The sequence below is a fragment of the Xyrauchen texanus genome, chromosome 1 (genome assembly GCF_025860055.1).
Source record: "Xyrauchen texanus isolate HMW12.3.18 chromosome 1, RBS_HiC_50CHRs, whole genome shotgun sequence".
NCBI lineage: Eukaryota > Metazoa > Chordata > Actinopteri > Cypriniformes > Catostomidae > Xyrauchen > Xyrauchen texanus.
The window spans coordinates 9,126,180-9,153,962 of NC_068276.1; the positions used below are offsets into that span (position 1 = coordinate 9,126,180).

Below are 27,783 nucleotides of genomic sequence, written 5' to 3' on the forward strand. Positions count from 1 at the left end.
CGCCCAGATCTTTATTTTGATATATAGCATCTTCATATATTCATGGAAGAAAATATTCTGCGGGCCATTAAAGTTTAGCGAAAATCGTCAAAAACCCTGGCGGCGGCTGGCAACTTTTTTTTTAAAACGCTGGCGGGGAAAGAGTTAAGGTGTTCAGGCAAAATACGTTTTATTTCATATACTGAGTAACGGATTGAGAACTCGCGGTAGCGGGACACTGAATTTATTAAGTTGGAATGTGCGTGGAATTAATAGCCCAGTTAAAAGAGGAAAGGTTTATGCACATCTTAAGAAATGGATGCGTTTTTCTTCAAGAAACGCATATCAAAAGTACAGCGAAGTTTAGCATTAAGGCTCCATGGATGTCTCAGGTCTACCAGTCAAATTTCTCTACTAAAACTAGAGTAGTAGCAATTATCATTAAGAAATCGGTCCCCTTTATACATAAGCAGACAATTAAGGATAGGAATGGCAGGTACTTAGTTGTGTGTGGGGAGATAAATTCATTACCCATCACTTTAGTGAATGTATATGGTCCTAACTTCGATGACCCTTCATTTTTTGAAAATGTCTTTAAAATCATACCTGCATTCACGAGTCATCATAGCAGGTGATTACAATTGCGTGTTAAATGCTAGGTTAGACACGCATCCCCGCCGAACCATAACAAATAAATCGGCTGGTGTACTAAGCAATTACATGCAAAAGTTAAATCTAATCGATAGCTGGAGAGCTTTGCATCCCAAGGACAGAGGTGTATAAAGTACTCAAAATTGTTACTCAAGTGGAAGTACAAGTACTGAGGGAAAATTTTACTGAATTAAAAGTAAAAGTATCTGGCCAGAATCATACTTGAGTAAAAGTAAAAAAGTACCACATTAAAATTGTACATGAGTATTAAAGAAGTAAAAGTAACAGCAAGAATGAAAACTAGAGATTCCTGTTTAAGCTTTTAATCTCTTAAAACAAAGTGAATGAACCACATACAAGGTTTTATCCTGCTTTAGAACTGTATTTAGTTATCAAACTTTAAGACTGCTATCTAATGCCAGTACGCAACATGCTACTCAAAGTTGTAAATCCTCGCATTTAACTTAAGCAGAAGCTGATTCTCAAAATTGTAAGTGTGAAGCCTAGCTCTTTTGGGGCTGAAAAGAAATCCTGCAGTGCTGAAAAGCCTCTCACAGGCAGCCGATGCAGGAAGAGGCATATTAGTCTTGATAGAGAGCCTGCAAATAGCAGGGAACTTGAGCAGAGACTCCCTGGTGTCTGAAACACTGGCCAGATATCCATCCAACTCTTTGCTGGCTTCATGTGTTGTCGGTTTCAAAGAAGCGAAAAAATCTTCATCTTCAGATGAACTGTTGGCCAATTCCTTATTGTGGTGGTCCAAAGGCTCGAGATGCAGTCTGATGCCTACAAGCAGAGTGAGCAGACACAGAGAAAGGTTTGGTTGAGAGGCTTCTGGGAACAAATTTTATGGGTTTTGTCATTAACTACATTTACGTGCAGTCATCTACATCTAAATGTCTAAAATCATGCAAATCCCTTATTTTAGCATAAATTCTAGCAGCATTTCCAAGCCACATATGATATGAGAGTTTTCTTTCAAGAAACACTGAGGGATAACTACAACCTCCTGCATGAATACTATACATCAATATTCATATTGGGATTACTGCCAAAGAACGGCTCATAATATTCCTAAAAAGTGCAAAAAAATTAATATTGGTATGGCTCAAATGTTGCCCAGATTAGACTTTGTCAAGTGTATGTTCCTTGCATTAATATACCTCGTTTTATGATGGTTTCATCCTTTGTCCAAGAGGTCCGAAATTTAGGGAGAAGGATGGCAGCTGCGATGATCTCAGGATCTTCAAACATATGCTTGAATCGTGTTTGGATTCCTTGTTGTAGGGCATCCACAAGGTGGCCACAGTACCTGAGAGAATGGTGGATTCGCTGAAGTTTCAAGCTTAACTGATGGACACTAGGCAGCAACCACCCCAGCTGTGTATTCGTTTCCGCCTTGCAAGATGTTGAGTACTTTTGCAACTGGACGCATTGTGTTGGCCCACTCTGTCAAGAACAGCATTTCTGCTGGATTAAACCTACAGGAGAAATCAGCATAATCAGAGTATACAACAACCCAAATTTGTTTACATCAATAGAGGGGAAAAACACTTACATTGGAACCTCAAGAGAGGTGCATATATTCCTAAGTGCGCCTTGTCCTGCCTCTTTGCAAATTTGAAGAATTCTGTCGACAGCCATGTAAGTTGAATTCCACCGTGTTTGGTTTGGCCTTAAAAGCTGAAGCCTGCTTTCTGCTTCAACAGCTTCAGCTGCTAGAGCCGATCGGCTGCTTTTATTCCATAAAGCTTGGCACTTGCCAAAGACAGATCTGTAGAGTTTCTTGTAGTGTTCATTTGAGAGAGCTTTTTGGGCATCAACACTTGAGACTAGGTTAAGTATGTGGCACAGGCACACTTTTGATGTTTTGGTAGCTGGAATCCGAAGCCATCGTCATGGTCCAGGACTCGAGAGGCATCTTGGAATTCCACACCATCACTTCCCTCACCACAGCCTTCAGAATCGGTGTCATCACTTTCACAACTTCTTGCCTCAATATCATTGTTTTCCACGCCAAAAACTTGAAAGCCTTCGGGAAGTTGGAACCACTGTCTGTGGTTGTGCAAACAACCTTGTCACGCATTTCATACTCTGAGTGGATATCATTCAGAGCACCGGCCAGTACCTCAAACGTATGAGAGCCCTTTAATCTTTTGCAGGCAAGTGCAGCTGAATGTCTTTCAAGACTTTCAGGGTTGATCCAGTGAGCAGTTACACCAATGAATGACTTTCTATGTGCAGTCCAACAATCCACTGTGGTTGCAATCCATTCAACTTCACTCATGGCAGCAGTCACTTTCTGTTTCATGATCAGAGCAGCTTCAGCTATCTTGGAGCGTAAAGGCCTTGTAATGACAGAACTGCCAGGCTGCAGTGTACTAATCAGCTCTTTAAATGATGGCAGATCAGCAGTGCTGAAAGGATGAAGTCCTTGAATGATGTACCTTAATATAGCATTGTTCACAGTGACTGGAGACACATGTTTGACTGGGAAAACTGAGTCAACTTTCAGTTGCTTGCTGCTGGAAGCATGGGTGGAGGTCCCGATCTTTCTCTTCTGTGCTGTCAATTTAGAGTAGTTTGAGAGGTAATTTGGGTGCATTCTCTGTAAAAACAACAAATAAATATTTAAAAAGAAGTCTTTATATTGTATACAATATAAATGTAACAATTACACTTATGCACTCTCTGATTACAGCATTAATAAAATAAATAAAATAAAACTGCCATTTGCAGCCAATTGCAAACTTTATAATGTTAAATACTTGTTGATTTTAGAAATACAGTAGCATTCAGTGACTCTCAAACATGAATTTTTGGATTGTAAACACAGGACTGTAAGGCTGACATGTAACAGGGTTAATTTATTTCATTACATTAGTTTTGACAATACAACATGATTTTTAGTAATCCAGGTCTTGTAGCAGAAACTCATTTTCTCGCTTGGTCAATCAGTTCACGGATATCTTTTCTTGTGTTGTGTATGAATTCAAACACAATGAGAGCGCGGAACGATAATGATGATTCAAAGCAATACTGCTATAGGCGCCAAATTTCCCTTGGAGCTACTAACGTTACCATAGCAAATAATTTACAGACAATTACAAATGCATTCCTAACATTTTATTACATGAGCCTTATATCGTCAATCAATTGCATGCATTAGTGAAAATAGGCCTACTAAACATATAAGGCACGCCGTCATGGTCAAAACATGCAAAAAAAAAAAAAAAAAACGTATCAGTCTCACAAAACACAAAGTTCTTACCTCAATATGCTTCCTCAGGTTTGATGGCGAACATTTGAAGGCCGATATTTCCTTATTTAGCGTAAGACAAAGGACACATTTCATCTTGAATGAATCCTTACTAACACTACTAAAATAAAAGAATTCACTTAGGTACAGCCACGGGTGCTCCTGATGTGGCACAGTTTGAACTGTGCTCGTAGTCGCAGCTGAATCACTTTCTTCCTCCATTTTTTTCCCACTGATTGACTTATAATTTCTCTAATTTCCAGGTCAAGGTGCTGTGCATTGTGGTATTAGATGCAACATGACGTCACTTCCAAAGGACCAATGAACATGTCTGAACAATTTAATGGAATTTGAAAACGAATCTCATTGGCAGAATAAATAACATTTAAAATTAAACTGGGCAACAGCGCAATTCAATTGGTTTGGTAATAGCAAGGGAAAATAGAATGAAGTGATCTCCAAAAAATAAGTACTTTTTGACTAAATTAAATTGTAAGGAGTAAAAAGTACTTTTTTTTCTTAAAAAATTTTATTAAGTAAAAGTATTGATTTTTAATTGTACTTAAGTACAGTAATCAAGTAAAATTACTGAAGTACTTTACACCTCTGCCCACGGATCATGACTTTTCATTCTACTCCTCAGTCCATAAAACATACTCAAGAATTGACTTTTTCCTAATAGATTCAAGATTGTTGCAATATGTAGTTTCAACTCAATATCATAATAGATTATTATCAGACCATGCCCCTGTTTCTCTTAATTTAAGTATACAATTTAATAGAGGAAATTATGCCTGGAAATTTGATATGTTATTAAATGTCAAATTTTGTGAATATATTTCTAACAAGTTTACATTATTTTTAGAAAACAACGATAAAGGAGATGTATCTGACTCGGTCCTGTGGGAGGCAATGAAGGCAGTTATCAGAGGTGATATTATAGCATATCAAACCGCAAAGAATAGAGCGAATAGAGTCAAATTGAATAATATTGACACACAAATAACAAATTTTGAGATGGAATACAGATCAACCAGTTGTGAAACTATACTTAAGAAAATAGCTGCGCTGCGAAGCGAATATAACTCGATTCTTTCTAAGAATATTTCAAGACAACTCATGTATATTAGGCAAAGGCAGTTTGAAATAGGTGATAAACCCCAAAAACTACTTGCACGCCAATTAAAGCATTCTCAGGCAACTCGTGCAATACATAAAATAAAGTCGGATAATGGGAAGATAATTGTTGATCCTAAGGAAATTAATTGTTGCTTTGCTGATTTCTATAGAGACGTCTATGAATCAAAATGTGAAACAAGCTCGGAAGTAATAGAAGAATTTTTTTTCTGATTTGGACCTTCCTATTCATAGCACTGAAGCAAAACAATTTTTAAATCACACTGGAAGAAATAAATGAAGTGATATCACAGTTACCTAATAATAAATCGGCTGGACCTGATGGCTTTAGTGCTGAATTCTTAAAAAAATTCAGGAATAATCTTGTACCTATAATCCAAAGATTGATTAAAAATACAACAACACAATGTAAATTTCTGCCAACAATGTACCGTGCGAGTATAGTATTAATTCCAAAACCAGGACGGGATAAACTGCAGATGTCTTCCTATCGACCGATTTCTCTTATTCCCATTGAATCTAAGAATATAAACAAAATTATTGCGAATAGGCTGAAAAAGTACATTTGTTCAATAATTCATTAGGACCAGACTGGTTTTATGCTCAATAGGCTTATATATTTTAATTTGAGACGGCTGTTTAACATAATTTATAACAAAAAAAACATAAAGACATGTGTAATTTCACTAGACGCTCAACGAGCCTTTGACCAATTAGAGTGGAAATATATGATTGCTGTTCTAAAGAAATTTGGATTCGGTTCAGAATTTGTTAAATGGATTGAAATGATTTATGCGCATCCAGTAGCTTCTGTTATTACTAACCAAGACGTTTCAAATTAATTTCAGTTATCTTGTGGCACACGACAGGGATGCCCCCTATCCCCTTTTTTGTTTTCCATATCGATGGAACTTAGATCAGGCAACAAGGATCAGGCAACATCTTAACATAGCGCCTATAATGATTAAGGGCAGACCCCAACATCTTTCGCTGTATGCGGACGATATTCTATTGTACATTTCTAACCCTGAAATGTCTATTCCACCATTACTTGCGCTTATTGAAAAATTTGGCAGTCTTTCCAGATTCACGATAAATTGGGGAAAAAAAGTGAATTACTGCCAGTCTCTGACGATCTAGATAAAACATTTTTAGCCAGTACCAAATTTAAAATTGCAAACAACTCCTTTAAATATTTGGGTGTGTTGATCACTAAAAACCCTGAAATGTTATTAAAATTGAATTGGAAAAAGAAAATTGATCAGCTTAAAGATAATATAATTTTTTGGAAGACACTCCCCATGTCCATGGTAGGCAGGATAAACGCTATAAAAATGGTCGTACTTCCAAGATTTTTGTATGTATTTCAATGTATTCCTTTCTTTATTCCCCTTTATCATTTTAAACAGCTAGAATCTATTATAACCAGCTCCATATGGGCCAACAAGACTGCTAGGATTAACAAACATCTAAATAAACTTAAGGATCAAGGAGGGTTTGGGCTTCCCAATTTTAAATATTATTATTGGGCAGCTAATTTATGTACTTTAGCATGGTGGAGGAAATTCGGATTGGTGGAGTTAGGTGACAAGCCAGAGTGGTTAGCAATTGAAGAAGCTTGTTGCAATAAGACTTCATTAATGGCTCTGCTTAATAGTCCCATTAAAATTGATGCCAAAAGTATCAACGGAAACATAGTTATTTCTAACTTAAAGTGTGGAAACAAATTAAGGTATATTTGAAAATTCCAGGTATATATCTGGACTCTCCAATTTGTAATAATCATGCTTTTCCTCCGGGGTTACATGATAAGCTCTTTTTTCAATGGAAACACATGGGTATAGTAACAATTCAGGATCTTTATAGAGAAGGTACATTTAGCTCTTTTGAACAGCTAAAACAAAACTATGCTGTTGTTTCTGCATACTTCTTCCGATATTTGCAAGTTAGAGACTTTGTCAGAAAGCACATTCCAAACTTTGAAGTTTTGAATTTGAATCCCACCTTAGAGAGAATTGTTAATGTACATCCTGGTATGAGTGGTAGTGTGTCAAACTTTTACAAATTACCTCTAGAAAATGTGGACAGTAACACAGAGAAAATAAAACATGAGTGGGAGGAGGAAATTGGTTTTAACATTCATGAAAACATGTGGGATGCATGCTTGAGAAACATACATACATGTTCTGTGAATGCTAGACACAATTTGATTCAGTTCAAGGTAATTCATAGGCTTCATTATTCTAAGTCAAAACTTCATAAAATATATCCCACGATTTCTCCACTATGTAATAAGTGTAAAATGTCAGAAGGCACACTGTTTCATTCTTTATGGTCATGTAGTAAAATTCAGCCATTTTGGGAATGTATATTTAAATTTATTTCTGATGCAAATTCTATTGATTTGGAGCCTGAGCCTTGCACTGGACTTTTAGGAGCAGAGAATGCTTTTTGTAATAAATATCAGACACAAAATCAGATGTTGGCAAAAAGACTTCTTTTACAAATGTGGAAAGCAGATTCTGTCCCCACTTTTGAGATGTGGGCTAGGGAACTGGGAAATATGTTGTACTTGGAAGAACTGAGATTTATATTAAAAGACAAAATTATACATTTTCATTAAGATTTGGGAACCAATAAGAAAATTCTTACAGATGGACTGAACAAACTTTGTGTTATTTTAATTTCTGTTGTTGCCATTCACTAGGATAAAAGATTGTGTATGTTCATTCTTTGCCCATTTACAAAATGTTTTTGTTTGAAGAGCACTTGAAGACACCTTCTACAATCATTGCAATATTGTGGGGGGGAGGGATGTTCTAATTTAAAAGCTGTAAGTACCTAGCTCAATGTAGCATGTACAATGGTACTGCTTAGAAAGTATATTTTATTTTACTCCTGTATAGTTACTGTTTTGGTGGCATTGTGCATGTGGATTGTCTTCATGAAAATAAAGGGATAAAAAAAAAAAAAAAAAATATATATATATATATATATATATATATATATATATATATATATATATATATATATATATATATATATATATATATAAGCCCTTTTTGTTGATTTTTCCAGAATAACTGTGATATATCGTTACTGTGAAACAGAATTTTGGTCATATTGCCCACCCTTATATCAATCAAAGCGATTGCACTTAGAAAATTTAAAACGGCTCTTTGTTCATATTTTCTGCAATTAATTTGTGAAAAATTTCAATCTATCAACAGCAGCTGTGGGGTTCTATTTAGAGCAGCAGATGTGATAACAATGCCGGTGATCCATGAAATATCATAAATCATATAAAACCTTGGGTTTATCCTGATCCATCAATCCTGATGGCAATTTAAAAGAGCCCAAACCTACAATATTCTTTAGGAAACCGGGAGTTTCAACCCCACAAACAACTTCACCAAAGTGCCCATAGACAGCAGTCCTTTTGTGCGCTGTCAAAAGAACCTGGGAGTGCTAGAGTTAGTTTGGTTTTAAACGGTAACTTCGTCTATACATTATTCATGTTTTTTTAATGCTACTGCTCAGTGAAAGTTGCTTCATCACCAGGCGCTTGCTGCCTAGATAGATATTATTACGGATGTGGCTGGCATGAGTGTGTCAAAATAATGGTGCATTCTTAAAAAAATACACAGTGAGCCGCAAGCACAGCGTCCTGAGCACCATGTGTTAAAAATGAATACAATCAGACCCCATTGGCGCTGCTTCATCGTGAGCTCGTCGGTTACGTGGATGTATCGCACGAGGTGGAAACCTCTTGCGAATCATTGTCTGCCTATTAAAGGAATAGATCACCTAAAAATTGTAATCCTCATTTACTCACCCTCTTGTCATCCCAGATGTATATGACTTTAGTTCATTTGCTGAACACAAATTAAGATTTTTAGAAGAGTCCAGTATCTATACAAATATTTTACACCTCTAAAATAATGAAATATCCAAACATGGACATCTCTTAGGCCACGGCAGAGTCTAAACCAAGTTGTCAGATGCAGTGGTATAATAGAGCAAGTTTAAACCTAAATACAAATATCGATAAAATAAGACGCGTTCATTATACTGTGCATTCAGCTAGTTTTCAGACCCCTTAATTTTTTCACATTGTTGCAACCTTATGCATAATGCTTTAAATTATTATTTTTTTACATCAATCTACACTCCATACCCCATAACGACAAAGCAAAAAACAGATTTCGGATGACTTCGCAAATTTTGTAAAAATTATTTTTTTTTTTTAAATATTACATTGACATAAGTTTTCAGATCCTTAACTCAGTACATGGTTGAAGCACCTTTGGCAGCGATTACAGCCTTAAGTATATTTGGGTACGATGCAACATACTTTTACACCTGGATTTGGGGATTTTCTGACATTTGTTCTTTGCAGATCCTCTCAAACTCTGTCAGGTTGGATGGGGACGGTCAGTAAACAGCCATTTTTAGGTCTCTCCAGAGATGTTTGATTGGGTTCAAGTCCAGGCTTTGGCTGGGCCACTCAAGGGCATTCACAGAGTTGTCCCTAAGCCACTCTTGGGTTGTCTTGACTGTGTGCTTAGTGTCGTTGTCCTGTTGGAAGGTGAACCTTCAGCCCAGTCTGAGGTCCTGAATGAAAACCTGGTCCAGGGCACTAAGTATATCTCTGTTTTTTGCTGCATTCAGCTTTCCTTCGACCCTGACAAATCCCCCAGTCTCTGCCATAAAAACACCCCTCAGCATGATGCTACCATCACCATGCTTCACAGTTGGGTTGGTATTGCACAGGTGATGAGGGGTGCCTTGATTCCTCCAGACATGATGCTAATTGGGAATCAGGTTTCTCTCATTCAGAGAGTCCTTGAGGTGCTTTCTTTGTGTCTTGCACTGAGGAGAGGCTTCCGTACTGTGAACATTTTGTAGCCTTCCACAGATCTGTACCTCGACACAATTGTGTCCCTGAGCTCTGCAGGCAGTTTCTTTGACCTCATGGCTTGCTTTTTGCTCTGATATTTTCAGCTGTGAGATCTTTTATAGACAGATATGTGCTTTTCCAAATAACGTTCAATCAATTGAATTTGCCACAGGTGGACTCCATTCAAGGTGTAGAAACATCTCAAAGATGATCCAGAGAAATGGGATGCATTTTAGCTAAATTTCAAATGTCATAGCAAAAGGTTTGAGTACTTATGTGATATTTCAGGTTTTTATTTTATTTTTTTTATCAAAATTTATAAAAAATCTGGTTTTGATTTGTCATTATGGGGTATGGAGTGTAGATTAATGTGAAAATAATAATTTAATGAATTTTATCTCAAGTTTGCAACAATGTTCATAATGTGAACAAAATGAAGAGGTATGAATACTTTCTGAACGCACTGTGCTCAAATGATGAATGTTGAGTTAGATGTTAACATGATGTTAAAAAAATCTGTCCTGGCTGATCACACTGTGAAGGCACATTGGAAAAAATCTGATACTTACAGATTTATTTCCTCATATGAAAGTGGCCCAAATTGGATTTGAAAATGTCGATCGCGATCTACTAGTCGATCGCTAAGGCAATGCTGGTAGATCGCACACAATTTAAACGTGCTTTAGTTAAATTGTTATAAAAAAAATTTATAATGTCTTTCCTCCTCTTAGTTTCTGTTTGACTTGCACTCGACGAGTACATTTTGAACAGGCGAAATTTGTTTATTCAGTTGCCATGACAACTAGGTTCATGCCTTCCAAGGGCTTCTGAGAACAGAGTGCGAAATTGCGAAGCTAGCAGTGTTTGAGGCTAGCTACCAGCAGCTACTACCCGGATTATGCAAAACTGTCTGATTCCATTCAGTGCAAGTCATCAGAATAAGGTAAATGCCCTGGCTCTTGTAATCTATTGTGCTGTAGGTGTGTTGGGTTTAGTGTTCAAACTGAATGATATCAACATTGAACATTATTATATATTTTTTTAAATTGGTTAGAAGATGAATTCCATGTATGGATACATGCAATAGTCCCTTCAAGCATTTTTTTAAAAACTTTTTTTTTTTTAAGTTGGTAGATCTTATTGAGTTGGTCATTTAAAAGTAGATCATCACACAAAAAAGTGTGGACACCCCTGTTGTAGATCTTTCCATACTCGATTACTCCTGGTTCCATTTGTGAGCTTGTTATCAGGCCTTTAATGGGCTGCATCAGCTGTGGAAGATCACTTATTAATGACTAATCTTTTAAGAAAAGAAAATAATCCAAGAAGATATTTTGTATAGATATTTTGAAGTGTTCTGGAAAATAATTATTTGTCCTGGAATCTTTTAGTATAATAAAACTGTTTGATTTTGCCGCTGACAAGGTCTTTGTACAAGTATTCATATAGTGCATTTTTTCCCCATCCCAACACTGCTTTAGTGTTAACTAAAACATTTGAATTGTCTAAAGTTTACTCAAACAATGACGGTCGGACCGCAGATGAAAAAAAAAGAAATTCACATCCCGAAGTGGTAGCAGGTTAATGTAGCCTTTACACCTCGATATGTAGATTAATTTTCAATAATTTAATGATCAGAGTCTGCTTGCACATCCTTTACCACATGTAGGGCCCTATGATTTCTGCGATGCTGAAAACTGACAAAGTCACTGAATCCAGTCATAAATTGCATTAGCTGTAAAATGCGGATTATAGCAGAACTTTACATATTTCTGACAAAATTAATGGTTGAATGCATAATTTATTTAATTCAAAATTTATTTAAATCTTGATTTATTAATCTGCAAAAGGTTGCAAATTAATGTTTTTGTATAAAATGTACATATGCTGTTTACTTTAAAATGAATGTCTTCTGCTGAGAACACTGGGACGAGTAGCAGAATGTCTCGGAGGTGAGAAGCTACAGTCAAAAACACCGAAATGGCAAAATAAAATCTCAATCTAAATGGACACGTGAAATGGGGAAAATATTTATTTTCTTCAGGTGCAGCATTCAAATCTCTTTTTGTTCAATTAAGTTGGTAGATATCAGTTCACTTCATTCACACAGATATTTTTTGGAACCCATTCAACTTAAATTTGTAAACATAATAATCGCAATCGTGCACCTTTTGTCTTTAAAACCATCTGGCTTTTATTTTAACATTCTGAACTCTCCAGGAAGTCCTGTATGTATCTGTTTGTAGGCAAGTTCAGTCGTTTAATTCGCTTATTACATTTCTGGTTAAATGCTCCTCCGGTACCATTCTAAATGCATATTATTTGCATATTTGTTCACACAGAGTATTAAAATGCAAATGTTTTAAGTTTTTAAAAAAAATATTCTCACTTTTTTACACTTTTGATGTTCCTGGTCACAAATGACTCTGTTCCCTGTGCATGAGGCTCTTGATCACATCCTTGATCATGACACTAGACCACTTGCCCTGGTTCATTTCAATATGAAAGTTTGTTTTCTGTGATCTTCCCCATTCCTTTTCAGTTTCCAGTCATTTTTGTCTGGGAACACCACAAGTGAGACTTTCTGCCTTTTTTTTTTTTTTTTTTTTCAAAATAAGTGCTTCAAAACAAACTTCCCTGTGAAACATTAAAACAAACTAGTGTGTAATGTTTATAGCACAGAAGTTTTTTATGGTATTTATTTTAGACAAAATAACCCAAAGAATTATATATATTTTTTTCACTCAAAACCTGAGGTGTAAGCTTATGTCAATGAGGCCTGTGATCAATAAGTTCCAAAAAGAAATACAAAACCTGTCCTAATTGAAAGAAAACAAGTTGACAAAAATACCTAATCCAATATTTGTTGATAATGTAGCATAATGTGAGATTTGTAAGCAATTTTAATAGGCCAGTCATTTGTGCAATTATTTACTAAAGTGTTTCAAAATAAACTTCCTTTTTAAACATTAAAGCATGCTGGTGTGATGAATAGTACAGCATGTTTATATATTTTATTTAATATTGCCAAAATTATCCACAAATAATGCTTTTTGTTTCATTAAAATGAGGTGTGTAAGCTCAGGTCAAGGAGTTTAAAACAGCAATACAAAATCTGTGCTATTTGAAAGAAAACAAGCTGACAAAAAGATCTAATCAAATTTTTTGTGATAATATAGCATAATAGGTTCTCGGTAAAAAAATGAACCTTAAGGTTCGCCAACCACAGTTTGGTAAGCATTTGCTTAGCGGTTCATCCCTAGTTTAATAACGCATCTGGATGCTACAGTTTGGTGAAGAAAATAAAGCACCAAATAGACTCCGCTAATGCACCTGTATAGCTCTGTAGATGGACACAATCCTCCTGTATTTCACGTTGTCAACTTTCTACAGAGAAGCTGTCCTATTAACTGAGTATGTTAAATCATTTGATGACATCACAGTCCTGCACGCATTAGTTGGCAAAATGGCAAGTGGAGAAAACAAGCCGCAAGAGAGAAGCCCCTGCGTCATTTAAGTCTCCTGTCTGGGAACTTTTTCTTTATGCAGTCAATTACAACAGCGATGGTCAAAAAACATTTACCTAAACAGGCACCGTTTGCAGGATTTGGCGATCATATATTTTTTCCCCTGAACATAAATACTGAACAGTACAGAAACCTTGACCTTAAAATCGTGATACAAACAGAACTGTGAGACATTTGAGCCGCTATACCCATATAGCATAATGAGAGATTTATAAGCCATTTTTAGTAGGCTGGTCATTTTTGACTAGGATCACCAAATTAGGTAATAAATAAATAAGACAACTCAAGGGTTAAGGATTTACTTTTTTCTCTTATTGCAGCCGAATTGGAGAGAACCTGGAGCAATCTTTACCAAATCTGAAGGAGCTTGTTCTTACAAGTAACAATATTCAAGAGCTGGTGAGTTCAATTAAAAAATGCGCCTCGACACACATTGAGTCTGAGTTTCCAAGTTTTGTTTCGTTCAATGTAAAGTTATGCTTTCTGGTGCTTAACAGGGCGATTTGGATCCTCTTGCTACAGTGAAATCGCTGACCCTGCTCAGGTTATCTGCAAATTGCTGTTTTGAGTTGTATAGTATTTTAATTTATAAATTAAAATAAATGTAATTAAATAGAATTACATTTGTTTCCTGATGTGTAGTCTTCTCCGGAATCCAGTTACCAACAAGAAGTATTACAGATTATATGTCATCAACAAAATCCCACAGATCTGTGTTCTGGACTTTCAAAAGGTCAAACTGAAGGTATGATTTGACACTTAATTGGCTTTGTTCTTAACTATAGGATGCTTTAATGCATAACGTGACGGGTGAGGAAAAGGAAATGCTTGTGTAATAAATTTTTGCTTTCATGTTTGTTGTCATCTCACTTAGGATCTTAAACAATTTTCTTGCAAATTATTATATTTACTTTATGTAGTAAGTAATATTAAACAATCATTGGGCAGTATTTGTGAAGGAGATGGGATTCTTTTTAATAATGCTATGTCATGCAAATAAACCATTAGTTTTAACTTCAGTTAATATTAGGATAGGATTGGTATAATGGATTCATAATGGTACAAAATTAGTAAAAAAGTGCTATATATATATATATATATATATATATATATATATACACGTTCCCATAACACAAATGAAGATATACATATATATATATATATATATATATATACACACACCAAAAGTTTGGAATTATATACAGATTTTGATCTTATGGAAAGGAATTGTTACTTTTATTTACCAAAGTGGCATACAACTGATCACACTGTATAGTCAGGACATTAATAACATGAAACATTTCTATTACAATTTGGGGGAAAAATAAATATCCTTGGTATTCTAGCTGTCAGTTTGTTCAGCTACTCAGGTGACATTTCACCCCACGCTTCCTGTAGCTGTCTTGTCGGGCACTTCTCACGCACCTTACAGTCTAGCTGATCCCACAAGAGCTCAATTGGGTTAAGATCCATAACACTCTTTTCCAATTATCTGTTGTCCAATGTCTGTGTTTTTGCCCACTCTAATTTGTACAAAAGTGACTTTTTTTGCCCATAAGACCTGCACCTGTATTTTTTTATTTTTCTTAGTCCAGACCAGTACGAGTCCCACACTGCATTACACACTTATGATAAAATGTGGAAAATGCAAATTGATCTGAAAGATCCACGTTCCCATAACACAAATGAAGATTCCTCTTCATTCACTTTTTTATTTTTGTGTGTTTGCACATGAGAAATAATCAAAAGGATTTGCAGAGGTGAATGTTATGTGTGAATTTTCCTTTTATTTTCTATGAGTAAACAAACACTAAGAAGCTGAGATCAACTTAACCATCTTTATTCAACACTCCTTTTCCAACACTCCTTTTCCAAGTTTTACCATCCACCTAAAACAAAATTTTTATGCAAGCATCACATCAGGTTTTCTGGATGACTCTTCCCCTAGAAACATCATTAAGTACAGAATATATAAAATATTATTCAGTGCTTAAGTCTTCACTTTTCTCTGTTTTAAACATTATAGTAAGTTTTTTGTTGTTTTTGAACCAACATCAAGCCTTGTATAAATGTGGTCAGTTTGCTAACCACATAGCTACATCTAGAAAATAGAACAAAAAATGCCAAACATAAGAAAAGCAGCCTATTTCAAATTTATATTTTTCATATAAGTGGAGGTGCATTACTCTTTCATTCAAGTTAGGGAGCGTTACTGCGGCATGTAGCATTTATGTTGGAGCTGACATTAGCTAACGTTGATGTATGATAACTTTTTAAACATTAGCTACATAGCTTTATGTGGCCTGTCTCATCGTTGTTTATCACAAGCAAAAACGTAACTGGGGAACAACAATTTGTCACTACATGCCCTGTCCCCTCAATCTCTCACTAAATTAACACTGCATTAGCTACATCTCTCAATATATGTTATCTAAATAAGGTAGCTTGCGCACAGACTTAGGTGGCAAATAGCTGGCAAGCAACTGCAATTGCATTACAGAATTTGCATACTGCTGTGTTTTCTTCTAGATGCTTTTTTGCAGATGAACTCTGTGGATTAGGTCAGTGTTTCCCAAAATTTTTCTGCCACAGCACACTTTTTACAATTCAAAAAAAATCCATGGCACACCACTTTCCCACATTGCCATCATCAATTTTCTTTTCAAGTGCTTGTCCATGTTTTCTGTCTAAAATGCAAGTAACATAGGTACGCTGTATATTGAGGTCAAAGATTCCAAGAGCGCTATTGGGATAATAAGAAACCATCGAATTTGTAGATTTGTTTTTGCAAATTAATTCTTGCAACGGCACAGCAAATAATTTTATTATTTACTGTATTTTCCGGAAATAAAGTCACACTGGGTAAAATAGCTTTTAGTCTGAATAAAACAATACACCTGTTGTATTCTATTCATTCGGTTCACTGACTGAATGTTTTTACCTTGTGCAATGTGCGATGATGAAGCATCATTTTGTGGGCATGTGAGGAGTTGTTTGACAGCAGACTTGAGTTTGTTAGAACAATAATTTTATAATGGACTAAATATTTAAACGGATTTCATAAAATACTTTGTTTTGTATTTTTATTCATTTTTATTTTTTAGGATATCAGTAATCAGAAATGTTCTGACTACTTTGTGATCAGTTGAATGCCACTTTGGTGAATTAAAGTACCAGTTTCCTTCCGAAATTGCTAAATCTGTACATAATTCCAAACTTTTGGGTGCCTGTGTTGTGTATATGTGTATATATATGAATATGTGGGTGTGCAGCTGTGGCCAAAAGTATTGGCAGTGACATAAATTGTTTTGCAAAGTTTTCTGCTTCAGTTGTTGTTGATTCACATTGTTTCTAGATTATTGTGCAGAGTGATCAGATGCATTTTAAATAATTGCAAAAAGCTTCATTGGCCAAAAAATTTTACTTAATCACAAAAAACGAAATCTCACTTTTTTTGGCCCTGGCACAAAATGACCAGCTAACATAATTTCAATAATCATATCAGCAGCACCTGGGAAAGTGTGAATGAGTACGAGTCAGGTGACTCGTACTCATTCGTTTTGATTGGATTATAAGACCAGACTGTTTGCAATAAAAGGAGGGAAGTGCTTCCAATCATTGTTCTTGTTAGCAATGGTTACCTCTAAAGAAAGTTGTGCAGCCATCATCGCTTTGCATCAAAATGGCCTCACATTCAAGGAAATTGCTGCAAAGAATATTGCACCTGATAGAACAATTTACCGGATCATCATGAACTTCAAGGAGAGAGATTTAACTGCAGTGAAGAAGGCTTCAGGACATCCCGGAGTGTCCAGCAAGCGCCAAGACCGTCTCCTCCTGAGGAGTCAGCTACGGAATCGTGTCACTACCAGTGCAGAGCTTGATCAATATTGATAGCAGATTGGTGAGTTCATCTGCACGCACAGTGAGGTTAAGACTTTTGGACAATGGCCTGGTGTCAAGAAGGGCAGCAAAGAAGCCACTTCTCTGCAAGAAAAACATCAAGGACTGACTGAAGAATTGGCCTGGTCTGGTGCAAAGTTATTTTCTCTGAGGAACCGTTTTCTTCCGACTTTTTGGGACATCTGGAAAATCGATAGTCTGGAGAAGAAAAGGTGAACGCTACCATGAGTCCTGTGTCGTGCCAAAAGAAGCATCCTGAGACCTTCCATGTGTGGGGTTGCTTTTCATCCAAAAGATTGGGCTCTCTCACAATTCTGCCCAAAAACACTGCCATGAATAAAGAAAGATATCAAAACATTCTTCAAGAGCAACTTCTCCCAACGATCCTGGAGCAATTTGGTGGTGATCCGTGCATTTTCCAGCGTGATGGAGCACCACTTCACAAGGCAAGAGTAATAATGAAGTGGCTTGGAGATCATTACATTTGAAATTTTACATTTGTGGCCAGGCAACTCCCCGGATCTTAATCCCATATAGAACCTGTGGTCAATCCTCAAAAGGCGAGTGGACAAGCAGAAGCCCACAAATTATGATCAACTCCGAACACTAATAAGGCAGGAATGGATCGCTATCAGTCAGGTTTTGGCCCAGAAGCTGATATCCAGCATGCCAGAGCAAATTGCAGAGGTTATGAAGAACAAGGGTCAACACTGTAAATATTGACTCTGCATATATAGAATATTTTTGCCAATAAAAGCCTTTAAAACTTGTGAAATGCTTATCATTGTTTTCCAGTATACAATTAAATCATGTGAAAAAAATTATCTACAAATACTGAAGCAGCAAACTTTGCAAAACACAAAATTTATGTCACTGACAATACTTTTGGCCTTGTGTGTGTGTGTGTGTGTGTCTATATATATATATATATATATATATATATATATATATATATTAGCAAACTATAGTTTATAGTTAACCCTAAGCATACTCCAAAGTTGGAGTTAAAATGTATTTGGCTAATGTTTATGTAAACTTCTGACTTCAATTGTATACACTAATTAACTACAATATTAAAACCACTTGCCTAATATTGTGTAGTCACTAGAATTTACTCAGAATGGTGCCAAAAACTAAAAAAATCCTGTGAGGGGCAGTGCTGTGGATGAAGATGCCTCGTTGAAGAGAGAAGTAAACCGAGAATGGCCAGAATGGTTCGAACTGACAACGTCTATGGTAACTCTGACCGCTAACTGCTCTATACAATTGTGGTGAAAAGAATATCATTTCGGAGTGCTATTCTGAGATGTGGGTTGGTGCTGTTTTGGCAGCACGAGGGGGACCTATACAATATTAGGCAGGTGGTTTAATGATGTGGCTGATCTGTGTGTGTGTGTGTGTGTGTGTGTATATATATATATATATATATATATATATATATATATATATATATATATATATATTATATTATACACTTATAGCTTTAATTTGAGGGTATTTACATCCAAATCAGGTGAATGGTGTAGGAATTACAACAGTTTGTATATGTGCCTCCCACTTTTTAAGGGACCAAAAGTAATGGGACAGATTAACAATCATAAATCAAACTTTCACTTTTTAATACTTGGTTGCAAATCCTTTGCAGTCAATTACAGCCCGAAGTCTGGAACGCATAGACATCACCAGACACTGGGTTTCATCCCTGGTGATGCTCTGCCAGGCCTCTACTGCAAGCTCTACCTGTCTTCAGTTCCTGCTTGTTCTTGGGGCATTTTCCCTTCAGTTTTGTCTTCAGCAAGTGAAATGCATGCTCAATCGGATTCAGGTCAGGTGATTGACTTGGCCATTGCATAACATTCCACTTCTTTCCCTTAAACTCGTTGGTTGCTTTCGCAGTATGCTTCGGGTCATTGTCCAATGAGTTCTGAAGCATTTGGCTGAATATGAGCAGATAATATTGCCCGAAACACTTCAGAATTCATCCTGCTGCTTTTGTCAGCAGTCACATCATCAATAAATACAAGAGAACCAGTTCCATTGGCAGCCATACATGCCCACGCCATGACACTACCACCACCATGCTTCACTGATGAGGTGGTATGCTTTGGATCATGAGCAGTTCCTTTCCTTCTCCATACTCTTCTCTTCCCATCACTCTGGTACAAGTTGTTCTTTGTCTCATCTGTCCATAGGATTTTGTTCCAGAACTGTGAAGGCTTTTTTAGATGTTGTTTGGCAAACTCTAATCTGGCCTTCCTGTTTTTGAGGCTCACCAATGGTTTACATCTTGTGGTGAACCCTCTGTATTCACTCTGGTGAAGTCTTCTCTTGATTGTTGACTTTGACACACATACACCTACCTCCTGGAGAGTGTTCTTGATCTGGCCAACTGTTGTGAAGGGTGTTTTCTTCACCAGGGAGAAGAATTCTTCGGTCATCCACCAGTTGTTTTCTGTGGTCTTCCGGGTCTTGTGGTGTTGCTGAGCTCACCGGTGCGTTCTTTCTTTTTAAGAATGTTCCAAACAGTTGATTTGGCCACACCTAATGTTTTTGCTATCTCTCTGATGGGTTTGTTTTGATTTTTCAGCCTAATGATGGCTTGCTTCACTGATAGTGACAGCTCTTTGGATCTCATATTGAGAGTTGACCGCAACAGATTCCAAATGGAAATAGCACACTTGAAATGAACTCTGGACATTTGATCTGCTCCTTGTAAATGGGATAATGAGGGAATAACACACACCTGGCCATGGAACAGCTGAGCAGCCAATTGTCCCATTACTTTTGGTCCCTTAAAAAGTGGGAGGCACATATACAAACTGTTGTAATTCCTACACTGATTTGGATGTAAATACCCTCAAATTAAAGCTGAAAGTCTGCAGTTAAAGCACATCGTGTTTGTTTCATTTCAAATCCATTGTGGTGGTGTATAGAGCCAAAAAGATTAGAATTGTGTCAATGTCCCAATATTTATATATATTATACATACACACTTTTTGTATTTACTTTTTGTATTTTTTGGACCAAATATTCCTTTGAATAGTTAACCCAAAAAGGATAATTCCCTCATCATTTACTTACATTTATGTGCATATTTTATGTAGTTGTTTCGATGGCAGATGCAGTTAACAAATGTTTGAAAGACACACCTTCTCATAGAGCTTTTATTTTTATTTATTTTTTCTCGTTATGATGGCTTTTCAGTTTTTAACAGTGAACAGTCAGCATGGTAAAACCCTCTGCAAGAAGATTTGTCCCTTCAGTGGTTTAGTCCTTAATCATTACTACTGTTATAGCCATCAAAGCACCAGATTAACTGTACATTTCAAGACAATCACTGTTGGACTTTAAATCATTTGATGTGATGAGTTTTATTAATTTGAGAAATGTTCCCATATTTGTGAGGTGTTGTGGAGAGATTAAAAGTTCATTGCTGATTCTGTCATGTTTGAATGGTTGCCATAAAAAATATTTAAACTGCTGAATGCCATGAAACTAGATGTTTGTCCACAAGGGTTGCACATTTTATTAAAAAAAATTTAATCTACAATCGTTAATGAATGAAAACTGATTAATCAGTAACGATAATAAACGGTAAGTGGAGAACAGCTTGAAACGTAAAAAATACAAGACATATTCTACAATCAAAGCTTTATACAAAGTGAGAATTTTGACTGATCAATTGTTCTAATGCAAACTTGAAAACGTCAACATTGCATCGTTGAACAATTCCTTACTGTAGAAGGATTCATGAAAACTTGATCTTTTATTTGGCGTACCAGAAATCAGGTTGCTTGCCAATGTATCAGTTCTTCTTGTACATAACTTGTAAGCCAGATTAAGTGAACGTGGGGAAGAGTCTATTGAAAGGTGTATCTTATACATCAATGATTATGCGTTGAACTGATGACATTGCATTTTTGGTTATTTGATTGATGCATCAATCCAGATCGATGGATTGTTACACCACTGTTATTTATTAAAATCTCTAGTATCCGCAATAAAATTAAGTTATGCACTTTTGAATGTGGCGTGAGGATCGCCCTGAGACTTCATTTGAGATGACATAATGTAAATGATGAGAGAATTATTTCTAATTTGTTTTAACTATTTCTGAAAAGATTTTTGTTTGTTGCAAAGGATCATATGGACAGCTTGTGTCTGATAGATCATAATTCATTGCTTAACATTTTGCTGTCCATCTACTTGGCACTGTTGTATGCAGTAGCACCCTGGTTCAAGTCCAAGTGTGTTGTCAATATTTACTTTAACTTTTTAATGTATCACTGTAGGAACGTCAGGAGGCTGAAAAAATGTTCAAAGGCAAACAAGGTGCTCAGCTTGCAAAGGATATTGCCAAGCGAACAAAAACGTAAGATGAAACACCTCAATCAAGCACAGCTCTCCCGAATGACTGGACTGTGGTTATGAACTCCACATCGTGAAGAATAAAAAAATGGCAATGAATTGGTTGTTAAAAACCAAGTTCCATCTTAAATAGGGCTGGGGTTTGACACTAATTTACCAATTCGATTCTGATTTATATGGTCATGATTCAATTTCTATTAAATTTGATATCGATTCAGTTAGCAATATTTAATTTAAAATGTTAATTTTGTACAAATGGAATCCACATTCAAATATAAATGCTGGAAAGTGGTAACTGAAACATGTTTACATATTAACAACAGGGTTCACACTTATGTTCAATTACTTTTTACTTTTGAGTAACACATTGTAACAAGAAAATAATAATTATGCACACATGGAAAGCACAAACTGCTCATTATTGTTAAAAAAGAAAAGGAAATAAAAAGCTGATTGACATGGTCTGACATAAGGCAGCTTCTTTGTGCTGTGACTATTTCGCCAGCTGTTGAGAAAATTCTCTCTGCAGGAACACTGAGATACCACTTTGCTTGGCGTGCTAAAAGAGGATACACTTCAGCATGCATCTTCCACCATATTAGGGGGTTTTCAGTGAGTGGAACAGGTTTGACGTTCCTGTATCTTGCCACTTCCTCTCTTACACTGTCAGTCAGTTTTCTTTGATGCTCTGGCTGCTGGTTTGTAAACTGGTCCAAGGAGATCCATCAGTGCAGAAGATGTCTTTGACTTCTTGGGTGATGTTGGGGCTTCTGCATGATCCACACCATCAGGACCCAGGGAGTTGTCCTTCTGCTGAACGGGCACAGTGGGTTCACCATCAACACCATCAGTTCCTTGCTGCTTAAAGATGAAAAAATTAAACGATAAAATGTATTTAAAGCAATGAATACATTATTAAATACAGTCTTAAAAATGTGTCATCACGGTCACCTTCAGACAAGAAGGGAAGGGCCTTGAAACGAGGATCCAATGCCAATGCTGTATTCAACTTTTCCTTCAGACCAGCATATCTCATGGAGATTATACACATTTCAATCACTTTTTGTCATATGCAGTCATACAATCAAACACAAGCAAATTCATGTTGTATTAATTTGTAATGTGGTGTTGATTGCATTGCATTATGTAGTCTTATTCTTCAAATTAGCTAGAAACTCATGCATTTAATTTTATAAACAATGCTTAAGGTCTCTGCTTATTATAACTCAACACTACTACAGTCAGAATAAAATTTTGTAAACCTACCTTGACATTAGATTGTCATGCATAGCGGATTTGAAGTCCTTGATCATTGTGCAGTTGATGGGTGCAATTCTCATCTCATGTAACAGCTGTGCATGCAGAGAAGCTATGACTGAATTTTGGAGCACTCAGACATGGCCAGTGTGGCAACTTTCATGGGCCTCAGAGCCTTCATCACATCTTCTGCTGCCGTTCTGTCAGCCTCCTGCGCACCTCAGGTGAGAGGAGCGCTGCGGATATGGCTGGCTGCTGTTCCAGGAAGCACTCCAGGATCTCCAGCGCAATGTTCCACTGAGTTACAGTGCCAGTCTTCAGCTTATGTGGGGGTAGATCGGGTAACTTATTTTTAACTTTCAGAGTATGTCTGGCGGTGTTGCTTCGGTGAAAAGCCTGTGATTTCGTCTGATTCTGCCAAGCAAGTGAGAAACTTTTGGGAGTTTGAGTGCCGCTTACCAAGCAAGTTCAGTGTATTTGCAAAGCAACCAACCGGCTGTTTTTTTCCATGTCATTTCCAATTCATGTAAAGCCTCATTCAACAATGCTGTGATGTTACTTGCTATGCAACTGGTGTGGACCGCCTGGGTTTCCAAAACATGCAACAAGAATGTCCAGTCACTTGCGATGTATTGACATGGTGACATGAGAGTCAGTCGCCCTGGATGTCCAGCTAACACAGGTAAGGGCAACACTTTCTGCCGACTGGATAGACGCTGCAACGTTCTTTTTCAGTATTGCCATTTCAAAGAGGTACTTGCGTGTTGCCATTACATACCATGGCTCCAATACATTAATAAGATTTCGAAAGCCCTCGTTCTCAACTATGCTATAGGGGCATAAATCCTTGCAAATTAGCATTACAATGGAGTCTGCAATTTTCTGAGAGCGTGGTGAATTTGACAGTAGTTTGCAGACAAATGCATTGTCTAGTCGTTGTTGTCCAGAACCACACAACAGGGCAGGAGCTTAGCTCTCACGCTGACACGTTTAGACGTGTCAGCGTGATGTCTGAGCAGTATTTTAACTCTTGCAGGCATAACTTGCAAACAACGGTGGTTTAGTCGACCGCATCCTTCCCGTCAAGGCTTTTGAACACAATAGTTCCACACATCAGACTTCAATTTCACGCTGGCGCTGGTTTTAGTTGACTACCGTGACCTTCCGCCATGATCCTCTGATTTTGTAAACTTATGTAGCCTTATCCTAGTCGTCTTACACTCATGAGCATCTTTGGGCGAGAAGGCAAAGTACAGATAACGTTCAAACATCCTCTGAAGTATAACGCACACTTTAAAAAAATATCGATAACGGTTCGTTAAAATGAGGACCGATTAATCGATATTTTCAGCTCAGCCCTAATTTAAATTTAGATCCAAGTTTAAGCAAGCTTAAAAAATCATAACCCAGCAGTGTTTCTCAGGGGAGCTGGCTCAAGGCATTTCTGTCTTGTATCAGTATATTAATAATGATAAGATTCCCAAGATACTACACTGATTGTGAGAACAGTGGTTGAAAGGCTGCAGAGACCATCTTGAACACTGGCACATAGTTTGAACCCCATATTTACTTGTTTTCAGATTCACTCCAGGAGCTGGGCTTCAGCCTGAGAAGAAAATGGGACCTTCTGCTGCAGATGTCGAAGCCATCAAGGCATGTAACAGTTGTTATATATCAGATTTTTGTATTTACTGAACAATTTGCAGTTTTTTTTTTTTTATTTACATAGGCTCATTCCCTGTGATAATATCTACATTTAAAAAAAAAAAATTTACATGTAGAATGCTATTGCTAATGCTACATCACTGGCTGAAGTGGAGCGGTTGAAGGGACTTCTTCAGTCTGGACAAATACCAGGAAGAGCGATGAAATCAGGTGGGATGATCTCCAAAAAGCTGTTTTGATACAGCCAAAGAAAATTAATAACAGTAATTTAAGTGATGGACATTCCTGTATTGAATAATTTTATTTTTTTGTTCATTCTCAACTCTAAAATATTTTTACAGCTAGAAACTTCTCTTTGCGAGTGCAATCCCTAAAACCCCTTTCCCAGTAATCACAAACTAATAGAAAAGTCATGGAAATTCATTGGTCAAAAAGAGTGGGAACCCTAGGATAGACATTTTTAGAAATTTGTCCACTCCGTTTAAATTGTCAGACTTGGTAGAACAGAATTTAGTGTTTACGAGTTTCACACATTTCTGAAACATTAAACTTGTATGCTATGAAACAACATTTAGATTAGAAGTAATAGGACATATTCAGTTTCCTTTTAAGAACTAAAAATTATTAAGGCTGCTGTGAAAGGAATAGGTTATCAAAAATTATTCTCTCAACATTTACTCATCTCAAATTCCTATGACTTTCTGCTGTGGAACACAAATTAAGATTTCTTTTTTTTTAAGGATGTATGATGTGTTTTTGTCCAGACAATGTAAATCAATGGGATCCAAAACTGTTAAGCTCCAAAAAGGACAAAGGCAGCATATAATTAATCCATTTGACTTGAGTGGTTTAATCTGTCTTCTGAAGTGGTAAAATCGCTTTGGGTGAGAGACGGAGCAAAAAAGCAATCCTCATTCACCAAATAGCTTCACTTCCACCCACAACATAACCATTTTAGTCGTATGGATTGATTTTATCCATTGTCCTTTTCAGCATTAAAGTTTTGGACCCTATTAACTTAACATCGTATAAACAAAAACACATCATACTACTTTCTGAAGATCTTTGTGTTCTGCAAAAGAAAGTCATACAAGTTTGAGCTGGTAAGAGGGTGAGTAAATAAAGAGAACCTTTGCATTTTTGGGTGAACTATGCCTTTTAAGTCTTCTGGTTTCCCCTATTTAGATACTGCTAACATGGCTGAAGAAGAGGAGGACATCCAAGAGGGAATGCTGGAATCCTTCCCAATGTATGATGACATGCATGGCATGGTAGAGGAGGGAGGGAACAGAGAAGATGATAACATGCAGGAAGACATGCACGTTAATGGATCATAGTTATTTTAGTTTATTGATGTTTAAGAATCATTGATGCCTGATGTTTTTGATGTTATGTGGGGCACAGTACTTGTATGGATAAGTGTAATTTGTTTTGTAAATCAAATTCCTTTAAACATTTAGTTTTAATGAACAATAATTTGAAGTTATATCTGAACCTGGTCCAACAATTAAAAACGTATACATCAAAAACAGAATAATAACCAGTTAATCCTGATGTGAATATCCTAATAAAGAAAACTCAAGAAGTCTTTTTGTCTTTTGCGAAGAGTTTATTTTGGCCATTCAATCAATTAGCGTGTTTGCCTGCATGTTCTTACACTTATTATGCTTAAGCAGACAATGCATGTGGTCATGTAAACGCAATAAACAGAGTTCCTTCATAGATGTAAGGTCAGAAACGGCATAAGAATAAACCGATCGACAGGTAAATATTTGCTCATTATGGCAATTTCACATGGAATGTGTACACCTTAACCAGCGTTCTTGCCTGCTCATCCAATGTGCGCACACGTTGAGCGCATGTCTCTTCACGGTTTGATGTCAAAAGCAGAGGATAATGTGATTATTTCAAGTGTCATGTTAAAGATGAGGTTACGACTGTAACCATGGTTCCCTGAAATGGGGGAATGAATGCTGCGCCATAGCTGACACTATGGGGTTATCACCACAGGCGTAGCCAATCTCTGAAACACTTTTAAATCTTGACAATTTTAATTGGCAGATAGCACTTTGTGCACCGCTTCCCTCGTGTGCATCAGAAGGCACATACTGTATATTGCCAGTGCAGAGTGCTATCAGAATGATGCCTACTAACCAAATGGGGTCATAAAAAGCACCAATAGAGTCTCCTTCGTGTTGCAATAGGAGGGAGAGGCAGAATGTTTAATATACATAGCGATGACACTAACCAGTTCGGGTAGCACAGTCATCGCAGGATGAATTAAATCATCATGTGTGGAAAAAGTATATACTGGTGGCCAAATGTTTGGAAAAATGTAAAGATTTTGCTCTTATGGATGAAATTGGTACTTTTGTTCACCAAAGTGGCTTTCAACTGATCACAATGGATTGTCAGAACATTAATAACCTGAACAATTACTATTAAAATATGAATTTTTTTTTGGGAACTTCTTAAACTTCTATAAAAGCAATGACAGCTTTACAGATCTTTGGCATTCTAGCTGTCACTTTGTCCAGATATTCAGGTGACATTTCACCCCACACTTCCTGTAGCACTTGGCATAGATGTGGCTGTCTTGTTAGGCACTTCTCGTGCACCTTACAGTCTAGCTGATCCCACAAAAGATCAATGGGGTTAAGATCCATAACATTCTTTTCCAATTATCTGTTGTCCAATGTTTGTTTCTTTGCCCACCCTAACATCCTCACACTTCCAACTGCTTTTAGTTTCAGCAAACTTAACGTGTAAATATTTGAATGAACATAAAAAGATTCAACAGCTAAGACATAAACTGAACAAGTTTCACTGACATGTGACTAACAGAAAATGAATGTGTCCCTGAACAAAGGGGGGAGGGGGTCAAAAGTAACAGTATCAAGCATAAAAACATGGTAACGATCGAACCGAACATCAGCGGTTAAGGGCGCTTACACCCTCATGATTGATTACAGCAGCAGCCAATCGTGTACTTGGTAATCATGGTCCAACCGAGCCAGATCTCTTGATTGGTTAACGCTACGACCCATTGCATGCTTTGCTTCATGGTGCATGCAAAGTATGAAGCGCCATTCGTGAAACTTGAACTTTTCATTAAAAAAGTATCCTGATACTTGTAC

General features: G+C 36.8%; 1 protein-coding gene across 1 annotated transcript in view; it reads left to right on the forward strand.

Annotated features, from left to right (window-relative positions):
• Positions 1-26,228, forward strand: part of snrpa1 (small nuclear ribonucleoprotein polypeptide A') — a 47,352-nt gene extending 21,124 nt beyond the window's left edge. The window contains exons 3-9 of the mRNA XM_052134052.1: positions 13,774-13,852; positions 13,951-13,997; positions 14,096-14,198; positions 21,649-21,728; positions 24,562-24,634; positions 24,763-24,856; positions 25,832-26,228. Coding sequence (XP_051990012.1) covers positions 13,774-13,852; positions 13,951-13,997; positions 14,096-14,198; positions 21,649-21,728; positions 24,562-24,634; positions 24,763-24,856; positions 25,832-25,983 — 628 coding nt within the window. The 3' untranslated portion in view covers positions 25,984-26,228. The remainder of the gene's footprint in view (positions 1-13,773; positions 13,853-13,950; positions 13,998-14,095; positions 14,199-21,648; positions 21,729-24,561; positions 24,635-24,762; positions 24,857-25,831) is intronic.
• Positions 26,229-27,783: the final 1,555 nt, after the last annotated feature.